Source organism: Eubalaena glacialis, chromosome 2, assembly GCF_028564815.1.
Source record: "Eubalaena glacialis isolate mEubGla1 chromosome 2, mEubGla1.1.hap2.+ XY, whole genome shotgun sequence".
NCBI classification, from domain to species: domain Eukaryota; kingdom Metazoa; phylum Chordata; class Mammalia; order Artiodactyla; family Balaenidae; genus Eubalaena; species Eubalaena glacialis.
Genome location: NC_083717.1, coordinates 101,476,955 through 101,499,878, shown reverse-complemented (window position 1 = coordinate 101,499,878; position 22,924 = coordinate 101,476,955). Strand labels below are relative to the sequence as shown.

The following is a 22,924-nucleotide window of genomic DNA, read 5'->3' as shown; positions in this document are numbered from 1 at the left end:
TTCTGAAAATAGCAAGGGCCCAGTGAATGGAAGGGACAGATATTGTTCAGTTCTGGAAATAAGAGGAAGTGGAATGATTTGTGCAGAAATTAGGAAGAAGCATCTTTGCTAAGAAGATAGTGGGGTAGTTTGAATCCCACCTGAAAAGCAGCGGAGGGGCATTTGCCAGCCTCCTGGAATTCTCTAATGAACTTGCGTGTTCTGGGATGGTCAACCAGCTCTTGTCCTTATGAAGCTTACATTCTCATGGATAAAGAGGGAAATGACAATTAAAAATAAATTGAGTGGTAGTGATAAGTGTTATGAAAAAAAAATTAGACGGGATGGAGAGTACTAGGGGTGTGTACTAGTACTTTATATTGAGTGGCTGATATATTGAGTGGCTGAAGAAGGCCTCTCTGAGGAGATGATATTTGAGCAAAGACCTGAAGGAAGTGAAGTAACGAGAACAGCAAGTAGAGAGGTCTTGACGTAGGTACATGGCTGTCACATGTGAGGAACAGCAGGAGGACCAGTGTGCTTGGAGGGCAGTTCAGGAAGGAGAGGGTAGTAGTTGATGAAGTAAGAGAGGTAGTGGGGAGTCACACCCCTGGGCCTTGTCAGCCATTGGAAGCACTCTGACTTTGAGTAGAAGAAGGTGGCAGTGGAGGTGTGAAATGATTCTAGGCCAGATATGCCTTGAAGGAAGAGTCAAGACAATTGCTGTATGGGTGAAAGGGAGGAATCAAGATGACTCCTTGGTTTTTGGCCTGAGAAAATTTCCTTGTTTCCGAAGGCCAGGCTTCACATTTCTGGGTCAGAATTATCTTCTAGTACCATACGATATGAAAGCAGGAAGAGGCCTTAGAGATCAAGAGACCACTAAGAGGTTAAGAGATTTGAACAAGGTAACATAATGCATCAATGGGAAAGCCTAGCTCCCAATCCAGTGTTTTTTGCCTCACCTGTTTCTCTCTCCTTGGGTCATACTGAGATGTGATATTTTAATGTGGGTCATTTTTTACCTATTTTCCTTTTCCAGCTTTAAAGCTTTAATGCTGGAGACTTTGGTTGTCACGTTGAGCAGGGAAGGTGGTGTGTGGAGAAGGATGAAAACTGGGCTGGAAGTTAGGAAGGTTGAGTTCTAGCTCTGCTTCTTTTCATTCTGAGCTCTGTGACTTTGGACTGTTGCCTTGCTTTATGATCTCCAATGTGTTTTTCTGTCCTAGCAGTCTATAGGTCTATTTATTTTTTAAAAATGTGGTTCTAGTGAAAGATTTAGTGGCTGTGTCTTAAAAGGGTTTGGAAGAGCACACCTTTTTGTTTTTTTCATTTATTTATTTGCCTTTTCTTAGCGGAAGCTAAAGTGTCTCTGTTCAGCCCATTTTCATTTGCTGTATTGCTTTTCTGAGGAAAATTCAGTTATGTCTAGCATAAGGAGCTCATTCCCTTTTTTATGGGTTTTTTGTCTGGAATTGCTAAGTATCAAAATTAATTTCTACTTATTCCATAACCATATAAGGAACGAGTTTCCCATGTTGAAAGATTATCTTTTGGCATGTTGGAAATATTGGCCAGTATAGTTGTCTGGTCCCTAAGCTTCTCTATATAATTAATTCTTTCTTTGCTGTCACTGTGACCAGTAGGTAATATTCTCCAAATATTCCAGTTGGTTGCTAGTTACTAAAAGGTCCTGAGTGGTAGAGCAACCTCAGAGGAGGACAGCCCAGGAGAATTAAGTAGATATAGTCATTGATGCCATTCCTTCCTCAGTCAGCAAATACTTTTCAGTAGGCTATTTGTGTCCCATGGGAAATTGTAGTCTAAACTCCATTTTCAAAAGGTCTGGCACTTTCTTTTGTGTGGATATATGGGGGAAAAAGGGAGGAATGCAGAAGAATGCAAGATAGTGGTAAAACAATGGTTAGAAACTGGGGAGAGAAAGACAGTAGGAGAGTAGTAAATGGTAAATGCACGGAGAGGTTTAAATGAAAAATGGCAACACTTTTAAGCCCTAGTTCCTTCTGAAGCTTTATGACTATCTTAGTGGGCCAGGCAAGTGGTGGAGGGGAAAGACCCTGGCAAGGCCTGGTGTGGGCCACTGTGCCATAAACTCAACCTCTGGTAGAGTGTTGTTTTGTATAAGAATCACCACCACCTCCACACTTCCCTGTCCCCTTAAAGAAAAGTTAACACCAATGGGCAAGTTGTGACTAAGACTGGGCAGCCTGAGAAGTTTGGTTGCCTTGGGTAGACCAGAAGAGGGAGGAGAGAAGCTGAAGAGGCTTCAAGGAGGAGCACCACCAAAGACACTCTTTATTTTTTTATAAATTTATTTATTTAGGCTGCATTGGGTCTTCGTTGCTGCATGTGGGCTTTCTCTAGTTGCAGCGAGCAGGGGCTACTCTTTGTTGTGGTGTGTGGGCTTCTCATTGCGCTGGCTTCTCTTTGTTGCAGAGCACGGGCTCTAGGTGTGTGGGCTTCAGTAGTTGTGTCACATGGGCTCAGTAGTTGTGGCTCGTGGGCTCAGTAGTTGTGGCTCATGGGCTCAGTAGTTGTGGCTCATGGGCTCTAGAGTGCAGGCTCAGTAGTTGTGGTGCACGGGCTTAGTTGCTCCGCAGCATGTGGGATCTTCCCAGACCAGGGCTCGAACCTGTGTCCCCTGCATTGGCAGGTGGATTCTTAACCACTGCGCCACCAGGGAAGTCCCCAAAGACCCTCTTTAGATTACACGCTCCCTGGCCCACTTGGGGCACTTCAAATTCCTTTAGTTTTTCTGAAGGCCTGCTTGGAAACTATTTGCTTGAGAAAACAACTAATCGATTGAGTGAATGAAGGATTCGATGCCTAGAATACTCAGGGCTCTATCTACAAATCTTAATGTGATCTGAGCTAGACCATATTCAAAAGGTGTCTCTAGGTAGCTTGTCTATAGGACAACGTATAGGAAGCTACTTTATGACCCAAGTAGAGAGAAGGGGGGGAAAAGCATAGAAGAGATCACCAATGCTTGCATTTTTTCAGCTGAGCCTTTCGCTGCTCTTCAAGAGAAAATCAGTTTAGAATCCAAAGAAAGGGCCAGGGAGGGAGAAGGAAACTATACTTACACAGTTAGACTACTTTTGTTTGTTTTAATTAATGTTAGAAAATCTCAATTATGTGAAATAAAGTTTAATAATGAAGGAAATAGATGAAGCTTGCCCAATTATAAAATACTTCTTTTAAATGAACTAAATGTAAATTTTAAGAACTGGCTAAATTTTAAAGTAGGATTTACTGAGGAACACAAAACAATTTTGAAACCAAGTCAGTTATATGTGAGACAGCTCATTCTTTATCGGTTTCCCTGGTTATACTTAAGAAAAAATAGTCAATGGCCTTTATCTTCGTTTTGACACTTGTTGGAATTAGAGAGGCCTCATTGCTGCATTATTGCCCAAGCTATTAAGGAAGATAAATGACAAATTTTAAGAGACCAACAAAGATTACCAAAGTTAATTTGCTGTCTTCCTCAGAAGTCTTCCCACAGTTTTATTCATTCCATGGCTGGCCATGCTGCTCAGCCTCTGGCAGTCATTCTCCTGAGCAGGTCGGAATGGGGAAGAATGAAGTGCAAATCCACGTGTGTGCTCTTTTCCTCATGCTCTTATGGGCTAATCTGACACTCTGTCAAGAAAAAGGGAGAGAGCCATTTCAGCTGCCTTAGGGGCCCGCTGGTCTTTGGGCTTCTGTCTTCTATTTATTGTCCTCCTGCCCCCCCCCCCCCCAGTATGTATGCCATTTGCTGGAACCAAACCAACTGGTCTTCAATGACCTTTGTGGCTTAAATTTCTAAAATAGACATGCAGTTATATTTTCTTATACTTTCTCATTCGAACAGTATTTGAAGCCTGTGGTTTCTTGACTCTAAAGCAATCTGAAAGTGTTTCTAATCTGGCTGTGAAAATCATAGAAATTGTTCTGGAAGCTGTGTTTTCCTGAGATTCTAATTGGAAAATTCTAGGCTTAGAGCAGAAGCTAGAAGTCTTTCCAAAAAAAGAGTACATTACTGACTGCATATATATATATGCTTTCAAAAGTGTTTTATATTACTCAATATATTTTTCTTTAAAATTTAGCCATTTCTTACAATTTACATTTTGTTCATTTAAGAGTTATTTTATAACTGGGCAAGCATCATCGTTTTCCTTTATTATTTTACTTTGTTTCACATAATTGAAGTTTTTAACATTAATTTAATTAAAAATAAACAGTATACATTTTCATGTTTTAAAACAAATATAATGATCCAGCAGCCACTTATTAGAATGTAGGAAATGCCTGGAATTATGCTGGCCTGAAATTAGAGAGATAGGTAATAACCTGTCCCTAAATTCAAGATTTTCTGAAATAATTTGATATCCATTTGTATAATATATCAATATTTATCTTGAAATAAATAAAATTGAATTAAAATACAAGGCGCAATTCCTTGCTTTTCCCTCTTTGCGATTTGTGGCATAGTTGGGTCTTACTGGATCTCTCCCCCCTCCCCCATCAACACCACCTTTGATCTGTGCCTTACCTTAGTAAGTGCTTTATGGTCAACTCAGTTCATTTAAAAGCAGGAAATTTTACTCAGGCTATACTTAGGTGCCTGGAAAGTTGGTTATAGGAATACACTTTTCAGTGATAAAAAGGATCAAAGGGGACATTCCTTATAATCTCCATCTCTTGTCTGCTCTAGCCTTTGTTTTGTAGATCATGCTTTATAAGGCTGACGCTACTTTTGTTGTTTTGACCAACCCTTCCAGGTTATTCCCAATCAAGTGACCACAATCATCAAAGTGATCTTTGGGATTTTAGGGGTTTGGTCTTCATAACTTTTGTGTTGCCTCTCTGATGTGCAGTAGCTCAGGAGCCGCATTTTTAATGTCTTACTGTTCTCCTAGGAAAAAAATGCCAATGTGAAAAGTTCACTAAACACTCTTAGCTCACCTATTTTTCTTTCTTAATTTATAGCTTATTGGTTTCCTAACTTCTGGCTCTCTCTCACAATTTCTATGGCACATACCAAAGGGCATATTAAGCACCAGTGGGGCACACTGCAGTCAGGATCTTTCTGCCTTTGTGAGTGTGTATAGCTGGGCAGGCTGCTGACCAGCGGCTGGGGCAGCCCCCAATTTGTGATCACAAGTACCACTTACTCAGGGGCAGAGGACTACTTATAATAGCACTTATTGTTCTCTATTGGGGAAATTTGAGCCCTGATGATTTCAGACCATGTGGTTGATACAATCCAGTTCATTTTCATTTGTAGCAGGCAGGGTGGTGACATAACAACAGCTCTGGAGACTTAAAAGTGAATGCATTTACCTAGAAAGACTTCTAGTGTCTGCCCTCTGGAAACTGGCAAGATAGTCAGGAAACTAGGCCTCCTGGCACAATTCCTATGGGTTTTGCAGCCAGTTAGAAACACTTTCAGTTTGCTTTAGGTTCAATTTTGAAACCACAGTTTTCAAAAACTGTACAAATGAGAAAGTGTAAGAAAATATGCCTAGAAGTTCATTGAAGACCATAAGAGACCTGGTTGACTTGAGTCCAGAAAAATGGCATAGTTTGGGTCTTAGAAAATCAAATAAGAGGGCATACTGTTCTTCTCTAAACCATGCCATGTTAGCTTTGATGCCCAGATTTTAGTGTCTTTCAGAGATACTTCAGGGACACCTCCGTTTTTCTCAGCATTTTCCACAAGAAGAGATAGTTTGACATGGCTGCATGACAGTTTTTTGTTTTTTTGTTTTTTATTAATTACCAAATTACAAACTAGCCCGTTGCCAGCCTAGGAACTCAGGATAATCCTAGAATCCCAGGGTCAGAGAAACTTTTCAGCCTGGACCATAGGAGTTTGGGCTCAGTTCAGCTGCTGGGCCATAAGCTGAATGTTTGAAGGGCAGGAAAAGATGAGTAATCTTTATTTGTTTGCAAGCATTTTTGTTTTCTTCCTTAAACATCTACTTTCATATGAAAAACCTATTTTAATGAATAAAACAGATGATGAAAAAAAATCAATAGAGAAAATCATTGGGGGGAAAATGAATTACTGATGTGCAGTAATTCTGATGTCCCAGAGTAGGGGTAATATTCTATTGATATTTTCCAGGAAATAAAGTAACTCATTTAGATGGAAAAAAGGGACAAAACTGTGCTATATTAATTATGGAGTTTTTAATCTGCTATGAATTTGGAGTAAATTTTATTAGGAAGAATTGGAAGTACATGTTAACTTTTTTTTTAAATTTTATTTAATTTATTTTTTTATACAACAGGTTCTTATTAGTTATCCATTTTATACACATCAGTGTATACATGTCAATCCCAATCTCCCCATTCATCACACCCCCCCAACCCCCCACCCGCCACTTGCCCCCCTTGGTGTCCATACATTTGTTCTCTACATCTGTGTCTCAATTTCTGCCCTGCAAACCAGTTCTCTGTACCATTTTTCTAGGTTCCACATATATGCGTCAATATACAATATTTGTTTTTCTCTTTCTGACTTACTTCACTCTGTATGACAGTCTCTAGACCCATCCACGTCTCTACAAATGACCCAATTTCATTCCTTTTCATGGCTGAGTAATATTCCATTGTATATATGTACCACATCTTCTTTATCCATTCATCTGTCGATGGGCATTTAGGTTGCTTCCATGACCTGGCTATTGTAAATAGTGCTGCAATGAACATTGGGGTGCATGTGTCTTTTTGAATTATGGTTTTCCCTGGGTATATGCCTAGTAGTGGGATTGCTGGGTCATATGGTAATTCTATTTTTAGTTTTTTAAGGAACCTCCATACTGTTCTCCATAGTGGCTGTATCAATTTACATTCTCACCAACAGTGCAAGAGGGTTCCCTTTTCTCCACACCCTCTCCAGCATTTGTTGTTTGTACATTTTCTGATGATGCCCACTCTAACCGGTGTGAGGTGATACCTCATTGTAGTTTTGATTTGCATTTCTCTAATAATTAGTGATGTTGAGCAGCTTTTCATGTGCTTCTTGGCCATCTGTATGTCTTCTTTGGAGAAATGTCTATTTAGGTCTTCTGCCCATTTTTGGATTGGGTTGTTTGTTTTTTTGATATTGAGCTGCATGAGCTGTTTATATATCTTGGAGATGAACCCTTCTTCTGTTGATTCGTTTGCAAATATTTTCTCCCATTCTGAGGGTTGTCTTTTTGTCTTGTTTATGGTTTCCTTTGCTGTGCAAAAGCTTCGAAGTTTCATTAGGTCCCATTTGTTTATTTTTGTTTTTATTTCCATTACTCTAGGAGGTGGATCAAAAAAGATCTTGCTGTGATTTATGTCAAAGAGTGTTCTTGCTATGTTTTCCTCTAGGAGTTTTATAGTGTCCGGTCTTACATTTAGGTCTCTAATCCATTTTGAGTTTATTTTTGTGTATGGTGTTAGGGAGTGTTCTAATTTCATTCTTTTACATGTAGCTGTCTAGTTCTCCCAGCACCACTTATTGAAGAGACTGTCTTTTCTCCGTTGTATATCCTTGCCTCCTTTGTCATAGATTAGTTGACCATAGGTGCGTGGGTTTATCTCTGGGCTTTCTATCCTGTTGCATTGATCTATATTTCTGTTTTTGTGCCAGTACCATATTATCTTGATTACTGTAGCTTCAGAGTATAGTCTGAAGACTGGGAGCCTGATTCCTTCAGCTCCGTTTTTTTCCCTCAAGACTGCTTTGGCTATTTGGGGTCTTTTGCGTCTCCATAAAAATTTTAAGATTTTTTGTTCTAGTTCTGTAAAAAATGCCATTGGTAATTTGATAGGGATTGCATTGAATCTGTAGATTGCTTTGGGTAGTATAGTCATTTTCACAATATTGATTCATCCAATCCAAGAACATTGTATACCTCTACATCTGTTTGTTTCATCTTTAATTTCTTTCATCAGTGTCTTATAGTTTTCTGCATACAGGCCTTTTGTCTCCCTAGGTAGGTTTATTCCTAGGTATTTTATTCTTTTTTGTTGCAATGATAAATGGGAATGTTTCCTTTATTTCTCTTTCAGATTTTTCATCATTAGTCTATAAGAATGCAAGAGATTTCATCATGAGTCTATAGGAAAGCATTAATTTTGTATCCTGCAACTTTACCAAATTCATTGATTAGCTCTAGTAGTTTTCTGGTGGCATCTTTAGGGTTCTCTGTGTATAGTATCATGTCATCTGCAAACAGTGACAGTTTTACTTCTTTTCTGATTTGTATTTCTTCTATTTCTTTTTCTTCTCTGATTGCTGTGGCTAGGACTTCCAAAACTATGTTGAATAATAGTGGCGAGAGTGGACATCCTTGTCTTGTTCCTGATCTTAGAGGAAATGCTTTCAGTTTTTCACCATTGAGAATGATGTTTGCTGTGGGTTTGTTGTATATGGCCTTTATTATGTTGAAGTAGGTTTCCTCTATGCCCACTTTCTGGAGAGTTTTTATCATAAATGGGTGTTGAATTGTGTCAAAAGCGTTTTCTGCATCTACTGAGATGACCATACCGTTTTTCTTCTTCAAATTGTTAATATAGTGTATCACATTGATTGATTTGAGTATATTGAAGAATCCTTGCATCCCTGGGATAAATCCCACTTGATCACGGTATATAATCCTTTTAATGTGTTGTTGGATTCTGTTTGCTAGTATTTTGTTGAGGATTTTTGCATCTATATTCATCAGTGATATTGGTCTGTAATTTTCTTTTTTTGTAGTATCTTTGTCTGGTTTTGGTATCAGGGTGATGGTGGCCTCATAGAATGAGTTTGGGAGTGTTCCTTCCTCTGCAATTTTTTGGAAGAGTTTGAGAAGGATGGGTGTTAACTCTTCTCTAAATGTCTGATAGAATTCACCTGTGAAGCCCTCTGGTCCTGGACTTTGGTTTGTTGGAAGATTTTCAATCACAGTTTCAATTTCATTACTTGTGATTTGTCTGTTCATATTTTCTATTTCTTCCTGGTTCAGTCTTGGAAGGTTACACCTTTCTAAGAATTTGTCCATTTCTTCCAGGTTGTCCATTTTATTGGCATAGAGTTGCTTGTAGTAGTCTCTTAGGATGCTTTGTATTTCTGTGGTGTCTGTTGTAACTTCTCCTTTTTCATTTCTAATTTTATTGATTTGAGTCCTCTCCCTCTTTTTCTTGATGAGTCTGGCTAATGGCTTATCAATTTTGTTTATCTTCTCAAAGAACCAGCTTTTAGTTTTATTGATCTTTGCTATTGTTTTCTTTGTTTCTATTTCATTTATTTCTGCTCTGATCTTTATGATTTCTTCCCTTCTACTAACTTTGGGTTTTGTTTGTTCTTCTTTTTCTAGTTCTTTTAGGTGTAAGGTTAGATTGTTTATTTGAGATGTTTGTTGTTTCTTGAGGTAGCATTGTATAGCTATAAACTTCCCTCTTAGAACTGCTTTTGCTGCATCACATAGGTTTTGGATCGTCGTGTTTTCATTGTCATTTGTCTCTAGGTATTTTTTGATTTCCTCTTTGATTTCTTCAGTGTTGTCTTGGTAATTTAGTAACAAATTGTTTAGCCTCTATGTGTTTCTGTTTTTTACATTTTTTTCCCCAGTAATTGATTTCTAATCTCATAGCGTTGTGGTCAGAAAAGATGCTTGATATGATTTCAATTTTCTTAAATTTACTGAGGCTTGATTTGTGACCCAAGATGTGATCTATCCTGGAGAATGTTCTGTGCGCACTTGAGAAGGAAGTGTAATCTGCTGTTTCTGGATGGAATGTCCTATAAATATCAATTAAATCTATCTGGTGTATTGTGTCATCTAAAGCTTGTGTTTCCTTATTAATTTTCTGTTTGGATTATCTGTCCATTGGTGTAAGTGAGGTGTTAATATCCCCCACTATTATTGTGTTACTGTCGATTAGCTCTTTAATAGCTGTTAGCAGTTGCCTTATGTGTTGAGGTGCTCCTATGTTGGGTGCATATATATTTATAATTGTTATATCTTCTTGGATTGATCCCTTGATCATTATGTAGTGTCCTTCCTTGTCTCTTGTAATGTTCTTTAAAGTCTATTTTATCTGATATGAATATTGCTACTCCAGCTTTCTTTTGATTTCCATTTGCATGGAATATCTTTTTCCATCCCCTCACTTTCAGTCTGTATGTGTCCCTAGGTCTGAAGTGGGTCTCTTGTAGACAGCATATATATGGGTCTTGTTTTTGTATCCATTCAGCAAGCCTGCGTCTTTTGGTTGGAGCATTTAATCCATTCACGTTTAAGGTAATTATCGATATGTATGTTCCTATGACGATTTTCTGAATTGTTTTGGGTTTGTTTTTGTAGGTCATTTTCTTGTCTTGTGTTTCGCACTTAGAGAAGTTCCTTAGCATTTGTTGTAGAGCTGGCTTGGTGGTGCTGAATTCTCTTACCTTTTGCTTGTCTGTAAAGCTTTTGATTTCTCCATCGAATCTGAATGAGATCCTTGCCTGGTAGAGTAATCTTGGTTGTAGATTCTTCCCTTTCATCACTTTAATTATATTATGCCACTCCCTTCTGGCTTGTAGAGTTTCTGCTGAGAGATCACCTGTTAACCTTATGGGAGTTCCCTTGTATGTTATTTGTCATTTTTCCCTTGCTGCTTTCAATAATTTTTCTTTGTCTTTAATTTTTGCCAGTTTGGTTACTATGTGTCTTGGCGTGTTTCTCCTTGCGTTTATCCTGTATGGGATTCTGCGCTACCTGGACTTGGGTGGCTATTTCCTTTCCCTTGTTAGGGAAGTTTTCGACTATAATCTCTTCACATATTTTCTCTGGTCCTTTCTCTCTCTCTTCTCCTTCTGGGACCCCTATAATGCGAATGTTTTTGTGTTTAATGTTGTCCCAGAGGTCTCTTAGGCTGTCTTCATTTCTTTTCATTCTTTTTCCTTTGTTCTGTGCCACAGCAGTGAATTTCACCATTCTGTCTTCCAGGTCACTTATCCGTTCTTCTGCCTCAGTTATTCTGCTATTGCTTCCTTCTAGTGTAGTTTTCATTTCAGTTATTGTATTGTTCACCTCTGTTTGTTTGTTCTTTAATTCTTCTAGGTCTTTGTTAAACATTTCTTGCATCTTCTCGTTCTTTGCCTCCATTCTTTTTCCGAGGTCCTGGATCATCTTCACTATCATTATTCTGAATTCTTTTTCTGGAAGGTTGCCTATCTATCTCCACTTCATTTAGTTGTTTTTCTGGGGTTTTATCTTGTACCTTCATCTGCTACATAGCCCTCTGCCTTTTCGTCTTGTCTATCTTTCTGTGAATGTGGTTTTTGTTCCACAGGCTGCAGGGCTGTAGTTCTTCTTGCTTCTGCTGTCTGCCCTCTGGTGGATGTGGCTATCTAAGAGGCTTGTGCAAGTTTCCTGATGGGAGGGACTGGTGGTGGGTAGAGCTGGCTGTTGCTCTGGGGAAGAGCTCAGTAAAACTTTAATCTGCTTGTCTGCTGATGGGTGGGGCTGGGTTCCCTCCCTGTTGGTTGTTTGGCCTGAGGCGACCCAACACTGGAGCCTACCTGGGCTCTTTGGTGGGGCTAATGGTGGACTCTGGGAGGGCTCACGCCAAGGAGTACTTCCCAGAACTTCTGCTGCCAGTGTCCTTGTCCCCACGGTGACACACAGCCACTCCCCGCCTCTGCAGGAGACCCTCCAACACTAGCAGGTACGTCTGATTCTGTTTCCTACGGGGTCGCTGCTCCTTCCCCTGGGTCCTGATGAGCACACTACTTTGTGTGTGCCCTCCAAGAATGGAGTCTCTGTTTCCCCCAGTCCTGTCGAAGTCCTGCAGTCAAATCCCACTAGCCTTCAAAGTCTGATTCTCTAGGAATTCCTCCTCCTGTTGCCAGACCCCCAGGTTGGGAAGCCTGACGTGGGGCTCAGAACCTTCACTCCAGTGGGTGGACTTCTGTGGTATAAGTGTTCTCCGGTTTGTGAGTCACCCACCCAGCAGTTATGGGATTTGATTTTAGTGTGATTGTGCCCCTCCTACCATCTCATTGTGGCTTCTCCTTTGTCTTTGGATGTGGGGTATCCTTTTTGGTGAATTCCAGTGTCTTCCTGTCGGTACATTAACTTTTATTGTCAGGATAAATTGCATCTTTTAAAGATGAGTGATCGTTGTACTTTGTGTAGGGCCTTTCACTTTTGTACAAGGTTTGAAACTGTGCCTGGTTGATGGTGACTAAAATTACCTCTTGCTGTGTGGTGGCTTATATAGTAGTTTCCTTCTCAATCACACGTTTTGTCTGATGATAAATTTCGAGTCCATTTGTCAGACCAGCCATCTCCTGAAGGTACAGGGAAAATGGGGATGGACCTGCAGAAGCCACTAACCTCTTTGTGGAAAGGTCTGCATAATTTCCCTTTAGAGATTGAACAGACGAACTAATTTAGAGTTTAGTAACACATTCTTCGTTGATAAATTTATTCAGCACAAATCTAGGCTATCTGTTCTAGGGGACCGAATGCAGCTTAAATAGCCACCAGAGGAAGCTCTCACTTGTATATATAAGACTTGCACTTTAAAGTCTGATTTGCCCTCATACGGAGCAACCTTCTGATTCATCATGTTGATCATGTCCATTGCCTGTTTTCTTTTTACTCCCTCTTCCTGATCACCTATAGGCTTGCTATACAACTCTTCAAGTGGTGGCTTTATGGAATCAATAGTACAGTGGGTTATTGCCAGCCCTTATGAAACAAACAGGAGTACTACTGACTTTTACTATTTAAGAGCCAAAACTGGGGGCTAGTTTTAGATACAATTAAATTTCAAATCACCTTCAAACAATAAAATGTTGACAGTACTGAAAAAAACCCCACAAAACACGCCACATAATCTCTTCTTAGTTCTTGGAGATGCTGTCTGTTCTAAAGCACCAGGAAAATCACTCTCATTTTCATTTGCAGATTCTAATTTTTTTTCTCATTGTTTTAGGAAATTTGGGGCTCAAGGATCACGACTTACTGGAGCAGGCTGGGGAGGCTGCACAGTATCGATAGTACCTGCTGACAAGCTGTCCAGCTTCCTAGCAAATGTGCACGAAGCTTATTACCAGAGGAGCAATCGAAGCTTAGTGCCTGAGAAGCAGAGTTTGTTTGCTACCAAACCTGGAGGTGGAGCTTTGGTTTTCCTTGAGGCCTAAACAAACAATGTAAAAAATCTCCAAGAAACTATTTAGAGCATTTAGGAACTGGCAGGACTTCTATGCCACAGCAAATTAATCCTCTTTCTGTTTTGTATTATGATGAACGGTTGCTATTATCAAGATGTATTTCCAAAGAAATGGTTGAAAGCTCCCTATGCTTCATAATGATTATTTTTCCATCTTAAAATATGTTTTCTACTAATAAGAGCCAAAATTATGCTTGGACAGATCTCTTAAGATAATTTACTGGATTTATTGATTTCAAGATTTTTAAAAACAAATGGGAAAAGACCATCAATACTGACCTCATGGATTGTACTTGAACTAAACATACATTCTTAAGTACAGTTTATTTCTGGTTTCTCTTGGCATTCTTCTTCCTCAAGGTTGAAGTCTGCTGTTGTTGTTGATGATGATGATGATGATGATGATAGTGATGCCAGAAATTTTCTCTCAGTTTGGGCTTCAGAACGCTATTAAAATAATACGTTATTAAGGATTCACAGATTTTCCTGGATATTGTATACTTGAAAGTGAGATTCTCCCAGTTATCAAGATGAGGAGGATCACTTAAATTTTTTTTTTTTTTCAAAAGATGATGGATTTAGGAAGAAAATCCCAGGCTCATTTAATTTTTTTTTAACCCTGTGATATCATATAAACAGTCACTTTCAATTCTTTTGGCCCTGAGCTTTCTCTGTCATAATAGAGAAGCTTAGATAAAAGCCACTTCAAGTTTTTATCTCTATTCACATTGACATAGAGAATTATCTGGATGTTAATTCAGATAATTCAATTTGTTCATGGAATTTACTTTCTTCCCACTCTATCCTACATTTTCTCAAGTGCCTCTCTAATCCAGGAGGCATGTTTACTATTTTAGGAAAACCCATCTGTGACTTGCATCTTCGTTGTGTGTCTAGCAAAGCTTGTTTGTATATGTGGACCAATGTAGGGCAGGTGTGAGGCATGAGGGTGAAAGTATGAAAAGGCTGAGCGTGGGTTCTGGGATTGGGTAGAGGTATTGGTGGGTGCCTGTATATGTTTATCAAAATGGGCAGAAAGTTTGGCCACGTGGTGATGGTAAATGAGTGGCTCTCTCTCACGGATAGACTACAGGAAGGCTTTCCTGAATTATATGAAGATTTAGACTGAAAAGCATTTTGCTGACATAGTCAGATAATTGAGAGACCAGCAGTCATATGGCATGAATTATCCAGAAGTTCAGCACAATTTTCTATTATTCTATGATTGAGTTGCACATTAATGAGCAAAAAGACTGGACATCATCATCTTGAATCTCAGTTTCGGAGAAGCTGAGGCAAAGCTGGTTGTTACATTTCTCGAAGGACAGCAGTCATATGAAGTACTAGGAAATCCATTATTCTATTCTAAAATAAAGTTCTGGTGCATTTTCATTCTTAGCAGAAAGGTGAGTACTTGAGAAAGCTTAAGTCAAATTTATTAATTTTGAATTTTAAAAATTGAGTTAAAATGATAATCCTTTGCTTTTTAAAACCTTTCCATTTTCCACAGAAGATCTGTGGTTGATTGATATATAATTCTTTGAAGATGCCTGGATTACTGTAAAAAAAAAAAAAAAAAAAAAAAAAGGCACTTGCCTTTAAATTTTTCACTGTGAGATACCTCCTTTACAAAATAGGTAAGTAAAAATTTCTAGTGCACACTGCTTTGGAGGACATAGTCGTTCTAAGCCAGAATCTACTCCCATATTTGTCTTGATGTCTGGCTTGAAGAAAAGAACTGTTTTCCAATGAAACCATCACCAAGTGTTATTCTAGAAATTATGAGAGATATCGAACTTGCCTGGAAAGGATGGGGCTAGGGCCACTGGAAAAAAGCTTCATGTAGAAGATGCAATTTGAGCAGGGCCTTAAAGGATTAATAGAATTTGAAAGCTGGGGAGTAGGCATGGCAGATAAGCAAAGTATATGATTATGGGTAAACATGGTAAGTTGGGAAGACTCAGTGGGAGTGAAGGGTTTGCCTTGGGATATAGTGGAGAGTAAGATTGGCTATACTGGCTGGAGCCAGCTTTTGAAGAGCTCCAAGTCCAGCATTTAGACCAGGGGTTGCAAACCCGCAGCCCATAGGCCTCGTCTGGTCTGCAGATTTATTTAGTTTGGCCTCTAGGGGTATTTAAAAACTTGAGTCCTAAACAGGAATTTTACAGAAGAATTTGGATTACAAATGGTGGAAGATCTGATAACACTTTGGCCTCCATTCCTGCAGAGCCACAATGAACTAGAGGTGAGGAAGTAGTTGCCTTGTTTCGCTGAGGCACAGACTCTCCAGTGTGCTACGGTGTCCATAGCTCCTGTAGTTTCTCTAAGACTCAGGCCATTTACTATTTACCAGCTGAGGTCACTTGCCCTTTACCAGTACACTTGCACAGTTTTCTTATACTAAATAAATATTTCTCTGTACCCATGTCTCTAGCAGTAGCAGTTAAGAGAGACCATGAAAAAAAGGGAGAAATAATTTTTTTTGTGGAATAAAGAATAGTACTATTTATTTAATATTAAACACCCAATATTTGTTTAATATTAAACACCCAACAATATTACCCCTTTCCATTACCTTTCTGGCTCATAGGAATTTGGTTAGATTATTTGACCCCTGTTTTTGACATTACATCAGTAGCCAATGAGGATTGCTCTAGATTTTTGCATGGAAGCCTGACATGCTGAAAATGAAAAGCTCTCTCTTATTCCTGACCGCAGATTGTCCAACCTTCAGATTTATTGTACACTATTTTCTACATGTTCTTTCTTGTTGGAAGGGAGGAAGGACCTTTAGATTTAATAAGACTGCCTGTAAGTTAAGGTGGAGCAGAAGGGAAGGGGACAAAGAAAACCGGAAAGATGGGGCCATGTCCTTCCTTTTCTTTCTTTCTTACACTTGAGTACTGTTTAGAACCTTATCATTTCTTGCGTTTCTGTTAATTGAGGGCAAGAATCATTCATCTAACACAGTAGTTGGAATCCAATATATTTTTGTTGAATTATTAATGGGAAATAAAATATGACTTCAAATACCAATAATTTTCTATTAGTTTGAAATTCTGCATTTGGAGGTTTTCAGTTGCATAAAATGCTTCTGGTCAGAAGCAAGGGATGGAGATGAGTGAGCATGAGGTTGTCACTAGTACATGAGAGAGAGATTACCCTAAGTGTGCATGTGGATGATTAAATAACAAGAATGTATTCCATCCTGCCACTGTAACTTGGATGTGAAACCATACATTGCTTATTAAGTATTTTCCAGTCTATGTAAGAGAAGCTAGAGAGAGAATTCTCAATTATTTTCAGAAAAAAACTTACCAGTTTTTGTAGGAAATTCTCAAAATCATTCTTAACTTCGTAAGGTTTCTTGGTAGCCTTTGCTTGGAGCCTAATCATGAAAGAAAGAAAATTGGTAACCAAACTAATTGTTTTCATACTGACACCAACTAAGAGCCACGATTTACGAAGAGTTTAATGTGCTGGGCATTTGCCACCACTTTACATATATTAATTCAGTTACTCTGACAACAATCTTAGAAGTAGGTACTACTATTATCCTATGTTATAGATGAGGAAAGAGGCTCAGATAGGTTAACTAACCTGTCCACAGTCATACAGCTAGCAAGTAATAGAGGATTTGAACCCAAGCAGTGTGACTTGCGCCCTCTATTCTAACCACTGTGTGACATTGCATCCCAGCAGTGAAGCATCCTCTTCAGTGAGATGGTTTACACAGTAAGTATTCCCTCAACTAATTCCACTCACTGGGCTCCAGTGCAGATTTTAAGATGGGTCACTGGGGAGGGAAGAGTAAAAGGGACTGGCCCGGGAAAGATCTGAGGGAGAGAGAGAAAGAGAGATGGAAGAGGATAAAGGGTGAGGGGGGTGCTTACTAGACTGTAAGCTCATCAAGGGTGGGGATCCAGGAATCTATCATGATTTCTGTCACCATGTACTCATTCAAGAAATATTTTTAAGGAGTTGAATAGTTGACTTGAGGAGGCAGCAGGAAACTTTCCAGAGATCTACGGATAAAGACAGAAGCAGAGGTAGGCCAGGCAAGGAACGATAGGAACTTGGGACAAGGGACAGACAGCAAGAGAAACACAGATGAGAGAAAGAAAAATGAAAAATGGTATAAGGCTATTGATTTCACTGGCGATTTTCAAGTGAAACATTTGAAATTATTCTGTGAAATCTGTAGGAAGTGAAATTTTCTAAAAATTCCAAATACACTTTGCTGAGGCATGAACTTTGGATTAGCTAAACCCCTATAAGGCCTGCTCTAGGTTTCTCTAGCATATAGCTTAGGGGGTCCCCTGAGGGCACCCAGTAGGGCTACCTCTGAGGGGCCTCTTGCGTTAGTATTCTCTGACTAACAAATACTCCCTTACTCTTTCTCTACTTTATCTCTGCCAATTTTATCTCCTTAACCTAGGTTTTCTCCTCACTTCTTACTACTCTTTTGGACTATTCTTCCCTGCTTTTCTAAAATCTGGCTCTGAGTCTCTTTCTCATAGTCCTATTTAAATATCCCTGGTGCCCTTTTTTCAGTAACACACTCTTAGAATCTTCTTGACTTCAAGTCATCCTGAGACTGGTTTATCTCACTTTGTGAAAATCAATCCATCTTCCAACCCACTTTTTTTTTTTTTTATAGTAATTGTATTTTTTTATTGTATCATGTTTTTAAACATCTTTATTGGAGTATAATTGCTTTACAATGGTGTGTTAGTTTCTGCTTTATAACAAAGTGAATCAGCTATACATATACACATATCCCCATATCTCCTCCCTCTTGCGTCTCCCTCCCACCCTCCCTATCTCACCCCTCTAGGTGGTCACAAAGCACCGAGATGATCTCCCTGTGCTGTGCGGCTGCTTCCCACTAGCTATCTATTTTACATTTTCCAACTCACTTTAATTTACAGTTCCCCTCTTCTTTTTTTTTAATAACAGCTTTGTGATATGTTACATAACCTAAAATCCACCCTTTCAAAGTATAAAATTCAGTAGGTTTTAGTATATTCACAAAGTTTTGCAAGTGTCACCACTACCCAATCTCCCATCTTTCTATCTTTCCTTTCCATGACTATCTTTTTTTGAAGATTACAGATAGAAACTTGGACACTGTGCCTATAAATTTAACAGGCACGTGGGAGTTATATACCCAAATGAGTATTTTCCCCTTCACTTTCTCCAGCTATGTGCCATCGCATAAAACATATTTGAGTGCTTCTTGTGAGTTGCTCTGAAAACCAGTCTGCATCCTTTTGCATATCTTGAGTGGTGAGAAATCCTGTCCTCTATAGATCTGATTTTTGGGAACTTGTAAAAGTCATCTGGAATCAGATCTTATGTGTTGTGAAGGGGAAAGCTGGGTGATAAAATTTTTAGTGAAAAATGAAGTAAGATTTTAAAGTAATAAGTTGAATTTTCTCATGTGACTGGGAGACTAGCTTTATAAGTTCCAAAATAGCAATTAGAAGTATGGCAGCATGACTGGCACAAAACTGTGGTTTCCCACAGGGGTTTATTTGAAGGGCTGTACTCATCTGACATTTATTCTTGCCTATGTGGATGTACCGGAAGAAGTGGGTTAGTCCCAACACTTTATAGTTTTCTTTTTTACACTGTCATAAAATAAACAAATATGCCCAACTTCCCTTGTTTCAGTGGGGTACAATGTTTGTATGTATAGGGGAAGCAGCAGGGGCAGAAAGGGACAAAGAACTAGCCTGAGACCAGCTAAGTAGGTTGTTTTTCTAGTTTACATCTTCCCATGGTTATGAGTCTATATTTAAAAGGCCCTCAGCTTAAGTCCTATGTCTGGTAGAGTAAAAGGAGATGATGATAATGTTTAGCAATTAATTAAATTAGAGTAAGTGATTATGTGGATAACAAAGTTAGTGTTACTCTAGATGAACTACGGAGTAGAAAACTTCTGCAGATATTCCAGTTAATGAATTTTTACATATTAAACCCACTGTGGTTTATGTAATACATTTGTTCAATTAAAATGTTTTTAAGCACTACAAGTTGAATAAGAAACAAACCTATGAAGCTCCTTGTCAACTCTTTCCTGTCGCTGTCTTAGGAGTTTTATTTCTTCACTAATTATGTGCTTTTCTCTATAAAGTCAAAGTTTGGAGTTAAATTTTAAAATAAAGCAGGCAATTCTCATTGAGAAAGAATAAATCAACCATTTGCTGCCTTCCACATGTCAGTAAAAGTCCATTACAAAACAGTTCTTCAGCATCCCCTCCCAATGCACCACTTGGTATGAGGAATCCGCCAGCACATTGCCCCTTATAAACATGTGCCAAAGGCATCACCCGTGTCAGCTGAGTACAGCCTGGACTCCACCTTGCTGTTCCCACATGGGCCCTCTTACAAGGTGCCCATCCCTGTTCTTCCCACTGAAAATAGGAAATCTAAGGGCTCTGTGTGTGTGTCTGTGTGCGTGCATGTGCATGTGTGTATGTCAGTGGGAGGGGAATGGGGCCCTGGGGAAAGTAGAGGCTCAGACTTCTGTCCTGCCCGCTGGATAGGACAAGGCTGGCTGCTCTTCTGTTTACCTCTCTTTGATGTGTTTCCGGAACAGCATCAGGTACCCAAAGGGTAGGATGCCCATCCTTTCTCCCCTTTAAGGCAATAAGACAACTAGGCAGTGACCTTGATATCATAGAAGAATTGGACACTGCCAATTTGTCCTCATAAAAACGATGGGCATCCTCATTAAGCCATTTCTCGCTTCCTGGCACATAAGAATACCATAACTGGCCAAGAGTGATCATTTTAGTTAAGCACAAAAAACTTAAAATGTTTCCCCAAGAAAACGTTTCCGAAAAGACCTCCTTGCCTTGCTTTCCTCCATATCACCCCTGCTGCCACCCCAGCTACAAGGAACTCCTTCTATTACAGACAACCTTTCTGTTCTTCTTCCAGGGCTTATCTTTGTAAATGAACAATACTCCAATCTCTCTTCCTGGGAACTCTCTCCTGGTCTCTCCACGTTGGGGTGCATCCCCCTACCCAGACCACAGGAAAGCTTCCTTCCTTTTTTCAATCCCTGACATGTGCCGTGTCTCCATGGTTATAACATACATCCTTGACACTTACCTGAAAAGAATCTCCGAGTCTATAAGATGCTCAGAGGCGACTCTCCTCGTCAGTAAAATAAGAAGCTTAGTTGTAGATAATTTCTATGATTGCTTACAGCTCTAAAGGATTCTATGATTTTATATTTATCAATAGTATGGAGTCAACTTACATTCTAAAATCCTTTTGGTTGTTTGCAAATTGTCTTTTTGCCTCCTTTAGACTATCACAATAAGTTGGAGCAGGTGGTGTGATAGGCTTATGGTTAAGGAAAGATTTTCAACTAGGAAAACTTGGGAGAGGTTAACAGTATCCTTCACAGGGGGACTCAGGGAGCCGTCTTGCCTGGGCTTCCCAGTCATGAAGGGTCTCAAGTATAAACACGAATATTATGTCTGGCGTTGCACTGAAAGGACCAAAAGGAGACAATACCCATCAGACTACTTTAAACTTATATCCCATTATCTGGACCACACCATCCATAGCGCACAAGGACTTAGTAGTTTCATAAATCCCGTAATTACTATTTTCATGTTTTTTTGGTGTGCTTTACAGGCGGTGATTTGTTAAATGTAAATATTAAAAATGTACATTTTGTAACTCTGTTTAGACATTTCTTCATTTCTACATATACTGAGAACTTCAAAGTCTCTTGACTTCTGAGAGGCTCTGGAGGTGACTGGCAGCATATGTTGGCTGCCTCAGTTAGCCCGACCTCTGCTAACTGCATGGAAAAGGATGATAAGCAGAAGATATAAATGTTCTGCTAATGTGGCTGCGGCTCTTCTACTGTCTGTTTCTGGTACAGCCTGTGGCTGTGTCCCTAACGCTGGTCTTAACCCATGTCTGTGTCTGGAAAGCAGACGCTTCCCTCTGAAGTGGCAATTGGTAAATGACTCAAGGAGGCAGCCCTCATCTTGTGTTAAGACCTTAGCCTCATTGGTAAACTAGGAGCTCTTAAACCTCTGCAGTCACCAAGATGCAGGGAATGAGTCTGTCCTCCCATGGTCCCACTCTCCAACCTGAACCACACTTCAGTATTACCTCCATCTTTCTCTGAATGCAATTTGCGCATTTAAAACACATTTATCCTCCCTTCAAGGATGTCCTTGGTGCTCATTTTAATCTTAATTATCTGGTATAAGAATGTTAGGAAAAGCTCAGTGGATCTGGTCCCTGGGACAAGACCACATAGGCACTTAACCTTATGACCTTAATTTCCTGAGTATTGTATCTCAGTTGAGATAACCAGAAGGAAAAACATGAATGGCTCCACAACAAAGATTCTCACAATAAACTTGAATAAAATTTATGTCTTTCCTATGACACTCTAAACTACTCAGAAAGTATCTTCAATCACTTATAATTTGAATATTAAGGTCTTAGAATCAAGGAAAAGAACATTTGTTTTCTGTGTACTCCAGATGACTTTCTCAGCAATGCCAGGGTGATAAATTCTCTCTGCCAGCCATAGAACCTATTTAAGAAGGTTCCTTAACAGCATCACTAAGTTGCTGGGAAGCAGTGTTGATAGCAGACCATACTCCATCCTACTAAGCACAAAGTTTGCGAGGGTCTGGATGATTATGTTATCCTGAATAGGATAGGAATTCTCTGAAATAGATTTTACAGAGAAGTCCGCTGCTCTTTATGATGCATTCCAAGTTTACTTTAACCCCTTCATCATAGCTAGGTTTTAGAGTATGGTTTTCCTTAAAGAAAGAGATAAGCCTGGAGGGGGATCAAGATGGCGGAGGGGAGAATGTGGAGCTCACCTTCCCCCACAAACACATCAAAAATACATCTACATGTGGAACATTTCTCACAGAAAACCAGCTGGAGACTGGCAGAAGATCTCCTATATAACCAAAGCTGCAAGAAAGATCTCCACGTAACTGAGTAGGATGGAAAAAAAGGAATCAGGACAGGACTGGTGTCCCTGGGAGGAATCTATAAAGGAGAAAAGGTCTACGTGGGCAGACCCTGGTGAGCCCCCTTGCCTGCTGGGAAATCCGCTGGGACAGATAGAGGGGCTGGAGAAGCCCAGACTCTACTTGTGAGGAGTGCGTGTGTGCTGGCTTGCTGACAATCAGGACAGAGAGAGACTGGCAGCTGGCTTGCCACACTTCCCAATATCAGGTGTGCACCGGGCGGGGCTACAAATACCTGCAATGGCTAAGCACTGAATCTCTGGCAGACAGACCCTGGGAGAGGACTCGATCTAGCTTAGTGGAGATAGCTCGGAGGGCCTGGGGTATAGTCCGGGCCAGACTGCAGAGCTCTTTGTCACTGCTTGCATGGCAGGGGTGGGTCCAGCTGGGGTGGATTTTGTCGGTGCCTGCAAAGGGTGATGCTACAGAGATGCTCAGGGGGTGCTGAGTCTCAGATGGAGAGCCCCTGGGTAGAAGTATGCAGTGGTTGGTTTCCCAAAGGGAGTTCACTGGCTCTGCCCACCCCACACCGCAACTTGAAGCAGCATCTGGCACGGACAGGTCCTGGGAGAGGTCTGGCACAGAGGCAGCCTAGGTCTCAGGCAGCAGTACAACCACCTTGATTCCTGCAGCCACAAAGCCCCAGACCCCAGCACCAGCCCATTCCACACCACAGCCTAGCACTAGGTCTGGGATGAACACAACAGGAA

The 22,924-nt window shown here is 40.0% G+C and overlaps 2 protein-coding genes across 6 annotated transcripts in view; one reads left to right on the top strand and one right to left on the bottom strand.

Annotated features, from left to right (window-relative positions):
* GALK2 (galactokinase 2) overlaps positions 1 to 13,860 on the top strand; it is a 133,558-nt gene extending 119,698 nt beyond the window's left edge. For 3 of the 5 annotated variants that reach the window (XM_061180323.1, XM_061180324.1, XM_061180322.1), the window contains one exon: positions 12,946 to 13,860. In XM_061180323.1, the coding sequence (XP_061036306.1) occupies positions 12,946 to 13,153 (208 nt within the window). In that variant the 3' untranslated portion in view covers positions 13,154 to 13,860. The remainder of the gene's footprint in view (positions 1 to 12,945) is intronic. The other 2 variants (XM_061180325.1, XM_061180321.1) reach the window with 2 other exon arrangements.
* The window catches only part of FAM227B (family with sequence similarity 227 member B), a 263,913-nt gene continuing 254,397 nt past the window's right edge, over positions 13,409 to 22,924 (bottom strand). Inside the window, exons 13-15 of the mRNA XM_061180326.1 lie at positions 20,456 to 20,531; positions 16,501 to 16,570; positions 13,409 to 13,629 (exon numbers count right to left, since the gene is read on the bottom strand). Coding sequence (XP_061036309.1) covers positions 13,495 to 13,629; positions 16,501 to 16,570; positions 20,456 to 20,531 — 281 coding nt within the window. The 3' untranslated portion in view covers positions 13,409 to 13,494. The remainder of the gene's footprint in view (positions 13,630 to 16,500; positions 16,571 to 20,455; positions 20,532 to 22,924) is intronic.